The 16,768-nt window shown below is 33.5% G+C and overlaps 3 protein-coding genes across 5 annotated transcripts; 2 read left to right on the top strand and 1 right to left on the bottom strand.

The window, feature by feature from the left end:
• The first annotated feature begins 8 nt into the window (after window positions 1-8).
• On the top strand, window positions 9-4,700 carry LOC100785378 (kinase-interacting family protein-like). Of its 3 annotated transcripts, none has more exons than NM_001414716.1 (3): window positions 9-228; window positions 1,102-1,262; window positions 3,386-4,543. In NM_001414716.1, the coding sequence occupies exons 2-3, from the start codon at window positions 1,127-1,129 to the stop codon at window positions 4,339-4,341; spliced, it is 1,092 nt and encodes a 363-aa protein (NP_001401645.1). In that variant the 5' UTR covers window positions 9-228; window positions 1,102-1,126; the 3' UTR covers window positions 4,342-4,543. The 3 variants fall into 3 exon arrangements, with proteins under 3 accessions (NP_001401645.1, XP_014617696.1, NP_001304617.2); XM_014762210.2 differs by lacking the exon at window positions 9-228 and adding an exon at window positions 405-422 and having other exon boundaries at window positions 3,386-4,700; NM_001317688.2 differs by lacking the exons at window positions 9-228; window positions 1,102-1,262 and adding an exon at window positions 3,014-3,074.
• A 960-nt stretch (window positions 4,701-5,660) lies between these two features.
• Window positions 5,661-8,279, top strand: LOC100803212 (mavicyanin). The gene is made up of 2 exons (XM_003533245.4): window positions 5,661-5,946; window positions 7,739-8,279. The coding sequence occupies exons 1-2, from the start codon at window positions 5,763-5,765 to the stop codon at window positions 7,939-7,941; spliced, it is 387 nt and encodes a 128-aa protein (XP_003533293.1). The 5' UTR covers window positions 5,661-5,762; the 3' UTR covers window positions 7,942-8,279.
• A 387-nt stretch (window positions 8,280-8,666) lies between these two features.
• On the bottom strand, window positions 8,667-16,533 carry LOC100782533 (dehydrogenase/reductase SDR family member FEY). The gene is made up of 8 exons (XM_003534040.5): window positions 16,147-16,533; window positions 14,904-15,024; window positions 14,504-14,621; window positions 14,128-14,264; window positions 12,420-12,521; window positions 11,111-11,203; window positions 9,676-9,748; window positions 8,667-9,294 (listed from the first exon to the last, which is right to left on the bottom strand). The coding sequence occupies exons 1-8, from the start codon at window positions 16,377-16,379 to the stop codon at window positions 9,035-9,037; spliced, it is 1,137 nt and encodes a 378-aa protein (XP_003534088.1). The 5' UTR covers window positions 16,380-16,533; the 3' UTR covers window positions 8,667-9,034.
• Window positions 16,534-16,768: the final 235 nt, after the last annotated feature.

The following is a 16,768-nucleotide window of genomic DNA, read 5'->3' as shown; positions in this document are numbered from 1 at the left end:
CGTGTAAAACTGTCCCTCCCGGATTTTGAGTGAATGCTTTTGACAATTTGTTGTTGCTGTTGGACTGTGACACTGAACACTCCTATTCCTACGGTCCTACCCTTTTCACCAACCCCTTTTCTTTATCACTCACAAAAACATACATATTTTTCTTTCATATCACGTTGTTCTTCACCTCTGTTTCACTTCACTAGCTGCTAATCAAGCCCTCTCTTCCTACATTTCTCAGTGAGTTCCTTCTTCCGTTCTTCTTCTCCTTTTGTTTGTTTATCAATCAATTCTGCAACTGTTATTGGATTCTTCTTTTTATTTTTTTTTTATAAATCCAAATTTTATGGTCATTTTCGCTCTGAAAATAGCGGATGACTCTGTAACTGTGGACATGGGGGACTATGAATATGATGATGATTCCTGAGTGCCATGTAATTGCTGCTTGCTGCATTGTTTAACAATGTATCTGGTCTTTAATGGGTGTGTTTTGTTTTTCAAATGAAACGGACTGATGTTGAAAAGTTTCCTACTTTCTCTCACTCTTCCTCTGGTTTTTTCTGCCAAAGAAACAGAGCATGCAAAGGAAAAGAAAATTTTCCTGGTTCTCTTGTTATTCTTCTTCTGTTGTTGATTCTGAAACTTCACATTGGTGTTCTTTGTTGCCATGCGGTTCACATGATCTTCATTGATTCCCGGTTTAGCCACAGAATTTGAAAGGAATGAAAAGGAATTTTCCCTTTTTGAATTTCTGAATTCTCAGGTTTAAAAAGCTTTGGGATTTGGGCTTATTGCTATATTCTGAATGTTCACAACTTCACATTGCATCATTCTTTAAACATTTTGGCTTCGTTCAATGTGAGGTTATGCAATTCTTTATTAGTTTTATCTGCAATGTCAATGGAGATCTGCGCTTGTTAATGTGATTGTGTTGTGTTACCTTCTTTTTCCTTCTTAACTTCTACATTCTTTATTTTTGTTTTGCTCTTTTCTTTGTTCTATACTTTTTTTCATCCTTCTTAAATGCAAAGGATCCTCTACTTCTGGCAACAGTCCTTTTTCAAAGATTGAGTTGTTGTTCTCTATCTCATCTATTATTATATATATGTATAGGGGGGGACTTGAAGCAAGCACATTAATGGAGAGGGACCCAAACATGGGCAAGGAAAAAGTGGTTTCAAATTCCACATTGCTTCCCTCGTCCACAAAAGGGTTCAAGGACAAGGGCATCCCCAACAATAGCATGCCCTCCTGGCTTCTCACCAACATTTCTGGTATACATTAATTTCGCCCTACCCTATCCCTTAACTAAACTTGCTTTAACTAAACAACATCTCTTTGTTTTTGTTTGTATTGTGTGATAGGTTTAATACCTGTTTATTTCATAAATTGAATCGATTCATATAGAATATATTTTAAATCGATGAATGTGATTAGGTGAATGATCAAATATATCTTAACTATAAATTTTATATTAAAATTGTGAAGTTCAAATGTGCAACAAATGTTTTTAGATTACTAGTGCGATATGCAATATGGTGTATAAAATTATATTAAGATGTTAACCAAAAAATTGTTAAGTGGTGTTTGTGATGGGTTTGATTATTTTTGTTTTTGAGTGAGGGTTTAATTTTTGAATTGTTTGATGATAGCATATGATGTTAATATATAATATGCAATATGTAATATCAAATAAATGTAAGGGAAAATCTTTGATGGGCATGAAGCAGAAAGAGAAAGTTGAGATAGTCCTAATAAATGAACGAAGGAAGGAGAAGAAATAGGATCACATGTTTTCGGTGTATTACAAGTTACAACAAGTTATGTTGAAACGGTGCCAACCTTTTTCAAGCAATCATCAATGGAATGGAAGGAAGGAAGGAAGAAGTGTGAGATGAAGGAGAAGAATTCACCCATACAGACAGGTCCTTGTCAACTGTCAAACGTCCAAGTCTTCATTGGGAACAACATTGCCGTACATCATTATTTGCCTCGTTACATTATCATCCAACATCACTTAGCCCACGCGCCTTGTCTCACGCGCCTAGTAAAAAGATTCAATTTTAAATTAAAGAACTCAAAGAAATTACTGTACTTATTAGTAGTATTAGTATGATCATATATTTATGCACATTAATTTACACTTATTACTAAGCAAATAAACTATAGTACTGTATATTATATTACTATGGCCATGTATACATGCAGTAGTTGTGGGGAAGAAAAACATAGATAAAGTTGAAAATATGTGACATGATCTTTTCATAGGTGGCTGTTGACAGGTCTATCCTTTTGGTGTGTATCTGTTTTCAAATTTCCAATTTGATTTGAACCAGACTTCTCCACCCATTGTCTTTGTTCTGGCGAGATTGATCCATTGTCCCTTTCTCATACCCTTTTGTTCTTTTGTTTGGCCTTTGCGGAGCTTTTTTGGTGTTTCAAATTTTGAAACTAGCATGGGTCTAGTGGTCACACACAGTAATAATCCATTGGTTCCTGGCCACGTCACTTGCCTTGTTGAAGTGTACATTTTGGTGTCATTTGTAAAATTGTAACGGTGACCTTTCCATTTAGGCCTCGTAGCCTCTGCTCATATTCCCCTTAACTTTATTGGATTTACCCTTAAAAAATAAAAATTTGGAAGTTGGAGAACATTAGCTTTTCTGTCCACTGTGCACATGCTCAGGTACAGTACATGATTTTGACCTTTGCATTCAAAATTAGAGGGTAGTAGATGTAAGTTGTAACTCTAGACTACACTATATTGGCAATGTGCCATGCCCTTGTTGTGCCTAAGTCACGTTGCAAATTCAAATTCTATTTTCAAATTATTCAGTCCTACAACACTATTTAATTTCCTTGTAACGTTCTCTCTTGCGTACCAGAATTATTTATGGGTTTTGTCAGTGTTCCCGTTTATGGTGTCACGGTTTGGTAACATGTCACTTTCTTAATAGCTCAATTACTCATCAACCAAGTTTTGATCTGGTCTATATTAACCTCCTTTGTGGTTGTACATCCCAATGTGACATCTTGGTACAAGTTCAAACTTTATGGTTCTGAAGCTATGGAATTGTGTAAACCTGGTAAGGAAGTAAAAAAAACATTGTTTTTTCACTTCTTTGTGTTCTTTTTCGTTTTAAATTACTAATACCACAAATGCATCTAGTCTTTTACATGAACTGAATGACTTTGTGTGAACTTTGTAGTCAACCTCACTTAAGTTTTTTTTTTAATCTATAAATATTAATTATTAGTTATTTTGTTAGTAGGAGACATGGAACCCAACCTTTCTCACCTTTCCTTTTTGTAGCCAACCTCACTTTGAGAAAAAAGGCTTTCATTATTTTGTTAATGTAGTACTAATGCAAGTGTGAAACTTTGTGTTTGATGGCAGACTTGGAGGAGAGGATGAAAGTGTTGGCAATGAGTACAACAGAAGATGAAGAAATGGGAGACACATTTGCTGATAGAGCAGAAACTTACTACCAAAAGAGGCCTCAGCTACTGTCCCTTCTGCAGGACTTGTACAATGGCTACATAACCTTATCTGACCGTTACATCCAAACACTGGCCAAACACAAGCACCATAGTAGACACTCTTCTCAAGTTTCAACTGTAGATGAAGGCTTCTCTGACCAAGAAGAAGAAGCTAGTGGTGTGAGCCACAGTGATTCAGACATTGAAAGCTCAATCTCCTACCAACACCCCCAACACATGATGATGCCAATAGGCCTCCCAAAAAGCTCCATGCTTGATGTTGATGCTATTGTTGCTGAGCTTTTGATAAGGAATATTGAGTATGACATGTTGATGCATGAAGTTGGTGTCATGGAGAGGAGGTACTGTGAGTCCTCAAGGAAAAGTGAGCTTCAAAAGAGCCTTCTTGAGGTGTTGGAGTCTGAGAGGATTGTTCTTTTGAATGAGAATGCTAGCTTGGGCTATAGGGTCAACACTTTGGTGGAAGAAAACAAGGAGCTTGCATCTGAGTCAGTGTTCATCAAGAGAAAAGCCGGTGAGCTTGCTAAGTGTGTGCTGAAGATGAGGGAGGATCATAGAGTGTACTTGCTGCACAGGAAAATTGAGGATCTTCAGGCTCAGATACATGCCTTGGAGAAGAGGAACAAGGAGTACTATGATAAGCTTCTGAGAAGAGATGGTCATGAAGATGGTAAAAAAGGTGTGGCTTTGGAGGTTTGTGTTCAGATGGACAAGCAAAAGAGGTTCAAGTGGAAAGATGGCAACACTTCTGGGATGAAGAAATTTCATGGGAAGAAGTCCCCCCCAAGTTTGTGGAAAAAGCTGAAGAACATGGATTTGTTGTTGTGTGGTACTAATCCAACTTGTGCTTGATGATGGATGATTCATGGCTGGTAGTGTTTTTTTGAGTCCATAGAAGTTTTATTTAAAGTTAAATATGTATACTTTTTGGCGATTTTAAAGGGTAGTAGCAGTAGGTTATTACTAGGTTAATTACTCATAAGCCATGGTGTACATTCCAACATGAGGCCTTTAACATAGAAATGCATGAAGTCACCCCTCTAGCTAAATCATTGACAACTAATTGTAGATCAGTTCAACATCATCTTGTAAAAGCTAGAGTGGATTTGTACTTTTGCCTCCGTTATTTTAGTTGATCTTTTCTACCACATTGTTATGCTGTTATAAGTTATCTTAACAATGGTGTGTAATGAGTGAAATGATTCAATTAGTAACTTGATGCCCTTTTGTATTACTAGTTTTCCACCTTAAAAGAATTGCTTCTATAATCCACTTTTGTCTATCAAAGTTGTTTTTTTTTAAAAAAAAATGGAAGTTTGGTATATGACATATTGACATCGAATCCAAATTCCAGAGATTAGGCTGATTAGCTGGATGCAACATGTGTTGATTGGATTTGGATTGCGTTGATGAATTGAGTTTTAGCAAGTCTTTTAATATGGTAGGGTCGATTGCGTGTTTTGAAATTTTAAGTGGCTATACCTTGTTTTGAGGCTTGTTCTTCCAACCAAATGCCAATTTCTACCGTACCCTACTGGAATAAGATGTTATCATTCTCTATCAAACATTTTTCTTCTTTTATTCAAATTTCAATGTGATCAACCCAAATCAAATTTCCTTGCTAAGAAAACTAGAAAAGTATATTTTTCACATACCCCACAAACACCTCTAATAACAATAAACTTATCACTCGTTACTTGAGGTGAATAATGAAAAATTAAGTCAGTCGCAAAATCAGTATACTAGAGTAAAGTGGACAGACAAAGTAAAGAACATAATGTGGATGTAAAGATGCTTATCTTGATAAATTAATGAAAAAGTTTGGGCCGCTTTATAGCATCAGAAGAATGCTCACATAAAAAACACATACTTTCTCGTAAGAAGTGGATACTGGATAGGTCTCATACAATGCTTATGAAACTATAAATTAAGATATCTTGCACAAAAAAAAATGATAGTATTATATATACTATTTTTTATTTATCTTTTTTTTTGTCACATCCATCATTTTTCTAAGGCATCTCTCTTCTTTTCCATCACCCTTTATTGTACAAAAAATTGTTGAAACTTTATGTAAAAAATTAATTTCTCCAATAAATTATGCTAATTATCGAGTCGTTAACACGATAGACATGACTACCTAATTTTGTGACATCAGAAATGTTGTGAGGCTCCTATGTTTTGTCAATTTTGCTCTTGGAAACATTTCTTATTCTATTGCTGCTAGCCATATTGCAGTCTCTTTAGATTGAAAGTAAGAAAAGGAGAGGAAAATGGGTCTTCAAGCTTATCAATGTTCCTGTTTAATCATGTTCTACCTTTGCCTCACGAACCCCTTCATTTTTCTCTATGCAAAGGGAGAAACCTACATTGTTGGTGACAGTTATGGTTGGGATGACGTCTTGGATTTCAGCAACTGGCGTGATGGAAAAGAGTTTCATGTTGGTGATGTTCTAGGTAAGGTTAGAGTTTCACATTCATAGTAAGAAATATCAGCATTAATATTCTTTTTTATTGGTAAAATTAATGTGAGACTTAGAAAATAAAAAGTTGAACTCACATGATTTCATGAATTTTAGTTAATGTAGAGTATACTGAAAAGATTTTATTGTTAACAATCTCTGATTGATAGAAACAATATGTTTGGTTATGCATCCAAAAACACCAGGAGACTTGTTTATGTCTTTGAAAGTAGTGTCAAACATGCTTCTGGGTGTTAAACACAATTCATCATTTTATTGAATAACAAGTCACTTCAGATTTTTTAGTGCATATTTAAAGGAATCCAAAGTGAAAAAAGTACTACAAACTTTATCGTGATTTTTAGTAAAAAAAAATTGTTACATACTTTGTCAAACCTTTAAGGCTTTCAAAACATTTTACGAATAATAAGTTATTTGACATATCTCACAAGTTTAGGCCATCGTTTCATCCAATAGGAATAAACTTTCACGAAGATTAATTTTGATTTATTTATAAAAGTTCCAAAAGTCAACACCCTCTTTTATTATGACCAATCAAATTATTATCATTTATTGTATTCAAATTTAATACAAGAGTTTAAGGTTATCTAATTACTTTGAAACTTAAAATTATGAGGTTAGCTACAAAAGTCTTAAAAGTCAATATGCTCGTGAACATTCAAATTATTATTTATTGAATTCAAACTTACATATTTTTTTATTGATAAGAATTGAACATCAAAAACTACAGTACTTACATATCTTCCCCAATCAACTGAGATAAACTCTCATAGTAACTTAGTTAATTTAGTTATCTGATCATTTTTCAAACTTAAATTTTTTTATATTATTTATAAAAGTCCCAAAAGTCAATATGCTCTTTTATTATGAGCATTATTTTGAACTTTATAAATAATAATTTACTATTACCAGGTTACTTTTAAAACTGAAAATTTTGACGTTGTTTATAAGAGTTTCAAAAGTCAATACATTCTTGTATCATGAGTATGGTCATTTATTTTATTCAAATTTGATAAATAATGGTGTATCGTTACTTGACTACTTTTAAACTTGAAATTTTGACGTTTATGAAAGTCCCCAAAGTCAACACATGTTTTTATTGGGAGGATTACTATTTATTGTATTTGAACTTGATAAATGAGAGTTTACGATTACCTGACAACTTTCAAATGTCTCAAAAGTCAATATGCTCTTACTTTCAAAACCGAAATTTTGACATTTATAAAAATGTCAAAAGTCAATATGTAGTTTTTAACGGTGAACATTATGATTTATTGTATTTGAATTTAACATATGATTGCGTATGATTTTCTTTTTTTTACACGGTGTACGGTTATGATTACTTTGAAACTTGAAATTTTGATGTTGTTTATAAAGTCCCAAGAGTTAACACTTTTTTTATCGCAAGGTTTATCATTTTATTCATTTAATGTATTCAAATCACTATTCTTATTTTTAGAAAAACCCTTTATAGTAATTTTAAAAAACTCATAATTTTATTTCATATCTTTGAATGAAATCTAACTATCTACCTATTTTTGTTAATTACATGTTTAAAATTATCTAGCATAAATCACTTCACACAAAGTAAAATCAAATTTGAAGAATCAATATAAAATTATTTTTTGTAAAACGGAATGCAAACATTTATCCCAAAATGGTGCATGTCTTCATATTTCATTACATATCCGTTGAAAGTTTTCACTAGCAACATGATCTATTATATTGAACAAACTATATAAACATGTCGATACTTTTGTTATTAGTGTTCAACTACGAAAGAAGCCTGCATAGTGTGTTGCAAGTTGATTCCACTGCTTATGAGAATTGCATAAAGGACTCGTATACACAGAGGTTCACTAGTGGCAATGACTCGGTGGTTTTAAAGGAAGGCAGAGCATGGTTCATATGTGGAGTAGATGATCACTGTGAAAATGGGCAGAAGCTTCACATTACTGCAACTTCTTAGCTACTTGCACAAACATCTTATAAGTTTTTTTTTATTTATAAAAGGTAAAATATTAGAATAAGATCATGTTCAATTTAGAATACCAAATTCAGAATTTCATTTTCAAATATTGGGAAAATTATTGATTTCCTAGTATCTGATATTTGTTCTTGACAATATTCTTTATCTTACATCCTTACTATAATTGACACAATTTATTCAGCATGCAAAGTTCACTCACTGAAGATTTCAAAAAAAGAAAGCAAACAGCTAGTTGGATCAAATTGTATTGGATTGAGAATTTTTTTTAAACTCGTACCAACCTAATTTGACTATAGTCAGACCTTTAAGTAGGACAATCAAATTAACTGTCTTTTAAGAATATAGTCTAATAAAACATCATTTTATATTTAAAAATTGAAAGAGGAAAATGGTAGTTATATTTCAACTAACCACGCACACTTTTCCCCAACTTTACCCAGCTGTTATAAATTAAAGTGGTAGTTAAGTCATCAGATCAAACCAAGCCCATGATCATCAAATAGTTCTTCCTTTAATCCTAGCATCATGGCACAAACACCGGATCTGGGATATAATCAAACCACTGCTTAATTTATTTATAATTTGGTAAAACTTAATTTACAATCATGGAATGGAGATGTTTTATGTCCCACTTAATCATTTTCCTTTTATGGAGCACAAATCAAGTTGAAAGCAAACAAGGTGACAACTCGAGAATGTAAGAATTGCATTATAACATGGTAACATTCCAAAATTGAAAGCAACACTATTGTTGGAACCCACTTATTTAGGAGGGTCACCAATGGCATGGGTCAAAAGTCAAAACAACTATCACAACATAGTGCTGACTAATTTAGTTCTTACTCCTATGGTGACATTTAAGGTCAAAACACCTGTTTATAGCTGGCTAAATTCTCCCATTAGGAGGAGCAAGTGGCATTTGAGTGCACAAATATGATCAAAATGGATGTACATATCATGTTAAAAAAATATAAAAGGGTTCTTCTCCTACATATTCAGAATCAAAATGCTCATTGCTAGCTATAAATAATGGACGTGCCCTTACAGATTTAGGGAGATATTGTATATTAGATTACTGTTCTTGTCTATAATGGCTTTTAACTTCTTCCCCATCTAAAAGCCTCTCCACAGCATCTGAGGGAAGGCCAATCATCTCTAATGTCTTCTCCCACACTTCATACGATGTTTGAACGTTGTGCGCTTCTTCCGATGGATTTGCTGGACGACAATCTTGAGAAATAAAGGCACAAACAGGCCACTCATCTGCTTTCAACATATCACAATACTCCGGAACTTGAGGATCAGTGGCAGCAAAGAGAGCACTCCTTGCACCTGTAATGCAGCACAAGTGATATGTATTCACAGTCAGTCCTGAACATGTTTTACTTTTGCAAAACATTCCATCAACTAGGATGGTTGGCCAGTTGATTATAACATTGGATCATGCTTTAGTACTGGATTGCCAAAACAAAAGTCCATGTTTTACCAGAGGATAAGAAATAATTTCAAGAATACCTAAATGTTAGACCTGAAAATGAAGCACAAAAAATAGAAAGAGAGCATATGATTTCCTCACATTTCTCAGAACAGGTTCCAAATCCAATCACTTCTCAAATATTACACAGGCAACAGTTATGGTAATTGATAATGTCTTAAAAGCTCAACATTGTTAAGTACTCATAGCTTTAGTTAGAAAATATTGAATAAACAGACCTTCTTGAGCACTAAAGATGAAGTAAGGGATCAAATGATACGCAGCTTGAACAAGTTTCGGAAGATCTCTTGCCTGAAATAAGATTAAGTTGAAAGTATAAGCAAAACAGAAAGATTATGAAATAATGCAGCAAAACCAAGGAATCAATGACTGGATGCATGCCATTATGCAACAAAGAAATTACCAAGTCTCACTCTACAGTAGTGGTAAAATGGGCCAGGCTAGGCTGAACCGCCCAATAAAATATATGGTTTAGAATTTAAACTTTGAGCCCAAATTAACCTCAGGGCCGTTTTGTTACACCTCTACTCCAGAGATTTGCACTAAGCTATTTTAATCCACAAATCATAATTGCGGAATTGCCGCACCAGCAAAAAATTATGACCATAAAATATAGCTCTGAAATTATCCAAACAGGATGAAATTATTTTTGGTTAGTTCCTAAAGGGCCAAGAATGTGTTTGACAAGTCATTTTAGCAAGCCTATAACTGATTTGACTAACTTATAGGCTTCTTTGACCAAAACTAACATACCTCGGAACCATGAAGCTACTCGCTATACGAAGATATGGAGGAAGGTCATTGTGCACAGCCTTACTCTTGCATATGCAAAGAGGCTGTTTCTGGATTCAAAAGAATCAAACCCATGACGAACCGGTCATCAAGGTGCGACGCCAGGGCTCGCCCTCTTACATCATTTTACATTCATTAGCTAGTTTAACAATTAATTATATCAAACACTTTTAATAAAATAAACTAACTTTCAATTAAAATTTAGCATTAGCTTATTACTAATTTTTCCGAACATAACCTAATTGTAAAAGGGTGTACTTTAACAGTGGAAAGGGGAAATAGGATATATGTGCATTCCAAATTTCCAATCAAATGGGTAGAGTGGAGAGAGCACAGAATTCTAATTGTAACCATATATGTCCATGCAGCAGGTTGTAAATGGGGAACTTTAAAGGGAAGGAAGGGAAAGAAATGGAGGGATATAATGTCAAGGGAAAGATTTGGAGTGGGAGGTGGCAGGACCTTCAAACTCAGTAACTTCTGTAGTCATTTTCCTAGTACTCTTTGAACTTTTTTTCTGGTTATGCTGCATTACTTAAGAGTGTAAAAAAGTTCCCCAACTAATACAATCCTCCCCCCTCCATCTATATTGTTTTCTCAACAAGATTGACACACAAATACTGGCAAAGGGCATGAGCAAATTACAGGGCAAATCTTCTCAACCAAAAGATAATTTGTGAAGGTTTTTTTGTTTCCCTATTGCAAAAGAACAATTAGATCCTACTTGGTTATTACTTACTCGGCAGAAGTCATGTTCAGTTTGACAAAGATTTATAAAATCAAAATAGATATTGAACATTTAATTAAGATTGCAATTGTACATGTTCCATAACAGATGCTCAATTTTTTCAAAAGACTTACCACATTGGTCTGGACAATTCCAGGTGATACACACAATACACTGATGCCAGATTCCGCAGGGAGTCGTTTATTAAGAATACTACTAAACATAATCTGCAACAGAAAATGCCAAGTCCTGTTTCATTCAAAACTTCAAGATGGAAGGTAGACCAAGCAAATCATCTTCGTGTGATTTTGAATCATTGACCAGGAACAATAAAATTTAGAAGTCAACATATTAACAGACTTTAAGAACCAACACAAAATGAAGAATTCAGGGAAAAAATGGATTTAGGCTATTAAAAACTAAACAACAAACAAGATGCAATTATACCAAGGTAACAAATCAACCAAAATGCTGAAAAATTATCTTTTAGTATGCAATTTAGCTGCATGTGGTTTGGCTAGTGAAGATAAGCAATTATTTTGTGAATAAAAGGAAAATACCTAAGTCCTCAATTCTAAATGCATGTGTTTTCTCAGTGCTGCAATATGTGTGTGAGAGAGATTAACACAATAGTGCACATAATTATATTTTGAATTGATATAATGTAAAATACTATCAGTTAATTAGTTAGTAATATTATCGTATAATTTAATGTAAAAATAAATGGTTCATGATAGAAAGAGTATAAAGAAATAGTTGAAAATATATTAATAAAAATAAAAATACATAAAAAAGCAAGATAACTATAAAGATATCAACACTCAACATGTAGAGGTCAGCAGTGTAATGACATTCATAATTCACTTTTCTTAATCATCAGATTGCCACAACATCTGCTGCCAATGCACCATTCCATACAATCATGCAGCATACAGAGTATCTAATCTAAGTGGATCAGGTAATTTCTTTTCTTTAGGGGGCGAGGGTAGTTCCTCCTAAGTGACAACTGACAACAATGCAATATATACGTCTAGTCCCTTGATATATTAGTTTGTGTTATGCATGTCAATGTCACAAAATTTCTTATTAAAAAATATCAATGTTAAAAATTCCTTCTCAATCCATATCCGTTTTGTCTCCAGTATCCTAAAATTAGTGTACATTATATACTATGCCTTTTTAAACACTATTTGTGTGTGCATGTGTCTAAAATTATTTAATGGCATAGTTATTTTGTTTTAATTCTTTGAAATTTAATATGCAAGAATCAAGATCCTATCAGTTAAATTGTGTGCAACTAATAAAGCTAAGTGTATATGATAAAGCAGAAAAAATAAATAACTACATAAAATTGCACCAGTAATTTTGTTAGATGAAAAACTTATTTGTAAACTGCAAGCCAACATATTGCCAAAAAACATTTAAATGAAGTGTACTATGTACCTCTGCTAACTTGCTGCTTGAGTACCCTACCAAACTAGAAAATTTCCTTTTTCCAGATGTGACATTCATATCTTCGGTGTCTACAAAGCCAACATGATGCATCTACAGAAAAGGGGAAAATAAAAGGTTTCCACTCTTAAGATTTTCTTATGGTCAGAGTGTGAAAGATTAAAACATAAAAAATTTAATAGTAGTAGTTTATCACTATAAAATATATTATTTATTTTATAGGATAAACTACTTTACCATGAGAACAACAGAAAAGCAATCAACATTCAACAGTTTAAAAATCGTAGAAAAGTTAAACAGAAAAATAATAATATTATAGAGAACATTAAATACCTGCCAAACATCAATCTACAGCCTTTGTTTCTGCACTAATTTCTTATTTGACATACTCCCTTTTTATTAAGCATTCAACTTTTAAATCCTTGGAATACACTGATTAATGGAGCATCTGATTTTTCTTTTCTTTTTCTTAAAGATTTTTTTATATATAAAAAAAGATTGTATAAACCTAGTATAACCAAAAACAAGTAAAACAAACTCCTTGCAGCTTTCTTAACAAAAAAAAAAACACGCACACACACAAAGAGAAAGAGAGAGCCATTAATTAGAAAAATGCTTGTTTCTTACATGGTCAAAGGAACTCCACAATTCAATGTAAATTTCACTGTGCTTATCTGAATGAAGTAAATTAAGATGAATCACAAAATCTTGTCAAAGATGTAAATCCCACTTGGATCCATTGTTCAATATTTTCAGAAAATTATAAATGCTTATTTTTTTCAGTAACTTTTTTTTTATGCCCTATCAACAATTTTATCACCTAGCTTCATGCTCTGATCTCTTTTCATTTGTTCAAAGTAAATGACTCATTTTATATACGAATGTCAAGAACATATGTATTTATATATATATATATATATATATATAAAATGGGAAATCACAGAAACATCATTGTATTTTTGCAACTAAACAAAGCTTATAGTTATGCATTACATAGCACAAAACGTTTTAGCAAGAGTACAACAATGGTGTTTGTCTCTTGCTAATTATAGTGTCAAACAAAAGTTGATAATATACCACAAAGAAGAATTTTAACTTATGACATTATAACATTAATTACTGAAAAAGTAAGAGAAAACAAAGTAACTCGAAGCATTAAAGGACAGTACATATTGTTACAACTGTCATTTTTTTTTACCGTAAAACAAAATTTACCAGCAAACAGTGAGGGAAAACAAGCCTACCAGGACTCGGGATGACAAGAAATGCACCTAAACAGAAGAAAGAAAATGTCTTCCAAACTAACTTAACCTTTCATAACATGTAATTTGCTATTAAATTTGAATTCTATAAAGCATTAATCCTCATCATTGCTCATGAATCAGAAAATTACAAACTGAATAGCCTTAGATAGCAATGTATAACAACAGTCAAATGTTCCAAATTCTTTATGACAAAAACCAAAAGATTATTGACTATATTTTAATAAGACTCAGGCATAAAAAACCAACAAGTAATAAATGTTGAATCAATCAAACATGCATCAAGCTAAAAAAAAAAGTTTTCATAAATATTAGTATAGTACATAAATCAAAGGCATAATATGAAAAATACATGAGAATAAACTTTGACTTTGATGTGTCAGGTCACATCCCATGGGCTACGACATGTGATAGAGTTGAAATAGAAAGGAACTTACTATGGAATTCACATTAACAATGCGACTAGGAGAACCCCTAATAAGGGATGGCAAAAGAAGTATCGAAAGCAAGGCAGGAGCAAGATGATTCACTTGCAAGTGCTGTTCATAACCATCTTTGGAAAACTTTTGTGGCTCTGAGTAAGAACAAAAACAGAGTGGGTTAGTAACATTTGTCACCAATGAGAACTAATCCAGGAGTTATTATTGTTATTTGTTAATTCTGATAATTTTGTCACAATAAAAGATGAGAGAAAAAGATAAGTCTATTTCAACAGATCATCCCAAAAATTACTGGAAAGTACTCAACCCATTAAAGGGTATAGACAGAAAGGCCAAAATTCAGCAAAAAAATTGTTTGATCAGAAATACCAACCTCCAATAGAAAAAATCCCAGCATTATTGATGAGAACATGCAAGGGTGCTGAGCGTGCATTCCATGCTTCAGCAAACCTTGTGACAGAATCCAATGAGAGAAGATCAACTTGCATCACCTTGATAAGCCAAAATGAAATGTCAATGACCAGAAGAAATCCCAAAACATAATTTTGAATTAAGCTTATTTAGCATTTAAAACAACTATTCAACTAAAATACCTCCTTTGAGCATCATGCAAATAACTTTCTACATAACAAAATAAGTTAATCCAAACACATATTCCAATGCAAAAAAAGTTCCATGGATCATAATCATCATATATGATTTAACATAGCATGCTCGAAAAGTGCCAGTTTAATGTTCCTCGGACAATAACGAGTCATGGCCATACAAGTTACCTCAACATTGAGAGGAATACTCAATCCTTCAGAATCAACCTGCCACTTCTGGATCAACTCCTGAGCTGCCTTAGTGTTCCTCACAGCCATAACAACATGGGCCCCTGACTGAGCCAATTGCCTGCATGATGTGAAGAACAACCAAAAAACTGCATCAGCTCCCCTTTTTTTTCAAAACATAAACGTTTGCACTTCATAGTGTCTAATCTAGAATTTAAACCAAAAATATAGCCAAACCCACATGACTTTACCAAAGAGGCAGTTTGGATAAACTTCTTAACAAGTACTAATAGAAAAAAAAAATGAATTAAAATAAATCAAACTTCTCACGTAAATTAAAATCAATAAAGTTTTGTCTATAACTTCTCTAAAAACACGCAAGAGTTTCTTTTCCCCTATTTGGTAAGAGCATCTCCAACGACACATTTAAAGTGAAGGTTCTTAACTCACTTTTAGAGGATACTATCAGATTTAAGAACTTTAACAACTTCCTACTCCGATGGTGCAATCATTTAAGAACTTAAAATGAGTCTCACATACTACTATGTCGGGAAACGACTTTTTAATCATATGGGGCAATCATTTAAGAACTTTCTATACTGAAATGTCAGCCTCCTTGTCGTTAGTTTTCTAGCAGTATAAACCTGCCACAAAATGGAAGCATAAAGACTAAAACATAAAAAGAAAAAATGCTCATATAGGACTAAAATGAAGAGTTTTTAGGTATCGGGACTAAAACAAAAAGTTGGCGCAGGGGACCAAAGGATTAATTAAACTTCATTTAATCATAGGATCAGATAGCTGCCTTGTATAAGAACCCGTTCTTACAATTGGAATTCATGTCAGCCTCCTCCAATGATGATTTTTACGTAACAACTGGTTCTCAGACTTAAGAACCTTATAACAACCAGCATTGGAGATGCTCTTAAAGATTCAATTGAAAACCTCCTATAAAACTATAAGCTAGTCCAAAGTGGGCCTACCTAGCCTTGCAAATGAGGGCAACACAACATACACAGTAACCAAAATGGTCATGGCCTACTTCATTTATTACCCATTTACAAAACCAACAGAAAGGTCCCTCCTTTATCAATAATCACAGACACCCACTTCCCAAAACCGCTCCTTTATCAATAATCACGCAACAAACACCCACCCCAAGTTCCAAAGCTCAAATGTTTATGCTCAAAAAACAAAAACCCCATCATCATAAAATTGAAGGGAAGAGAGTAATAAAGGGAACCTAGCAATTTCGAGGCCAATGCCGCTGGTGGAGCCGGTGACAATGCAAGTGAGGTCGTTTACAGGAGGGAGAGGCATAGGGTTGTGCAAGTGGCTCGCCATGATGCGCTGAAAGAGCATTTCGTAGACCAAATAGAACCAACCTCTTAACCATTCTATCCAACCTAAACGCTCCTTCTTGTTCTTCTTAGTGTTCGGTGCTTCCTCGCTTGAAGACGACGTCGTCGTTGCCATCTCTCTCTTTCTCACTCTAACTCTCTATGTTAGCGTACAGAATCTGAGATCTGTCTTTAGCAGGAGGCGATGGTGTACTTTTTTTTTTCTTCGATTCGTGTATAATTGGTGAGTGAGACTGTGAGAGACGAGTTCTGTTGAGTTGGCTCGGGTGAGTTCACTCGCCCGAGTTCCAAAGTAGAGCCTTTTTGTTCACGAAAATAGTAATTATTTTTTTACAGCAATAAAAGTTTTTTTTACAGAAAAAAAGTAGTGTTTATTAAAATTGTAGATGTTGAAAAATTGTGCGAAATACTCGTAAAATACAGAAATATGAATGTACTTTACTTAAAAAATAATAATATGCAATGCATATGATTTTATTTTCACCAGAGAGAATCCACTTTCGA

The sequence above is a fragment of the Glycine max genome, chromosome 9, assembly GCF_000004515.6.
Source record: "Glycine max cultivar Williams 82 chromosome 9, Glycine_max_v4.0, whole genome shotgun sequence".
NCBI classification, from domain to species: Eukaryota; Viridiplantae; Streptophyta; class Magnoliopsida; order Fabales; family Fabaceae; genus Glycine; species Glycine max.
Note: the sequence above shows the minus strand (reverse complement) of the source record. Positions and strands in the feature narration are given on the sequence as shown.

Excerpts from the sequence above, each read along its gene's own strand:
- LOC100803212 (XM_003533245.4), top strand. The coding sequence starts at position 5,763 with ATGGGTCTTCAAGCTTATCAATGTTCCTGTTTAATCATGTTCTACCTT. Across the intron at positions 5,947-7,738 it reads TCATGTTGGTGATGTTCTAG|TGTTCAACTACGAAAGAAGC; the intron begins GTAAGGTTAGAG and ends TTTTGTTATTAG.
- LOC100782533 (XM_003534040.5), bottom strand. The coding sequence starts at position 16,379 with ATGGCAACGACGACGTCGTCTTCAAGCGAGGAAGCACCGAACACTAAG. Across the intron at positions 11,204-12,419 it reads CAAGCAGCAAGTTAGCAGAG|ATTATGTTTAGTAGTATTCT; the intron begins GTACATAGTACA and ends TTTCTGTTGCAG. Across the intron at positions 9,295-9,675 it reads CATCTTTAGTGCTCAAGAAG|GTGCAAGGAGTGCTCTCTTT; the intron begins GTCTGTTTATTC and ends GCTGCATTACAG.
- LOC100785378 (XM_014762210.2), top strand. Across the intron at positions 1,263-3,385 it reads GCTTCTCACCAACATTTCTG|ACTTGGAGGAGAGGATGAAA; the intron begins GTATACATTAAT and ends GTTTGATGGCAG.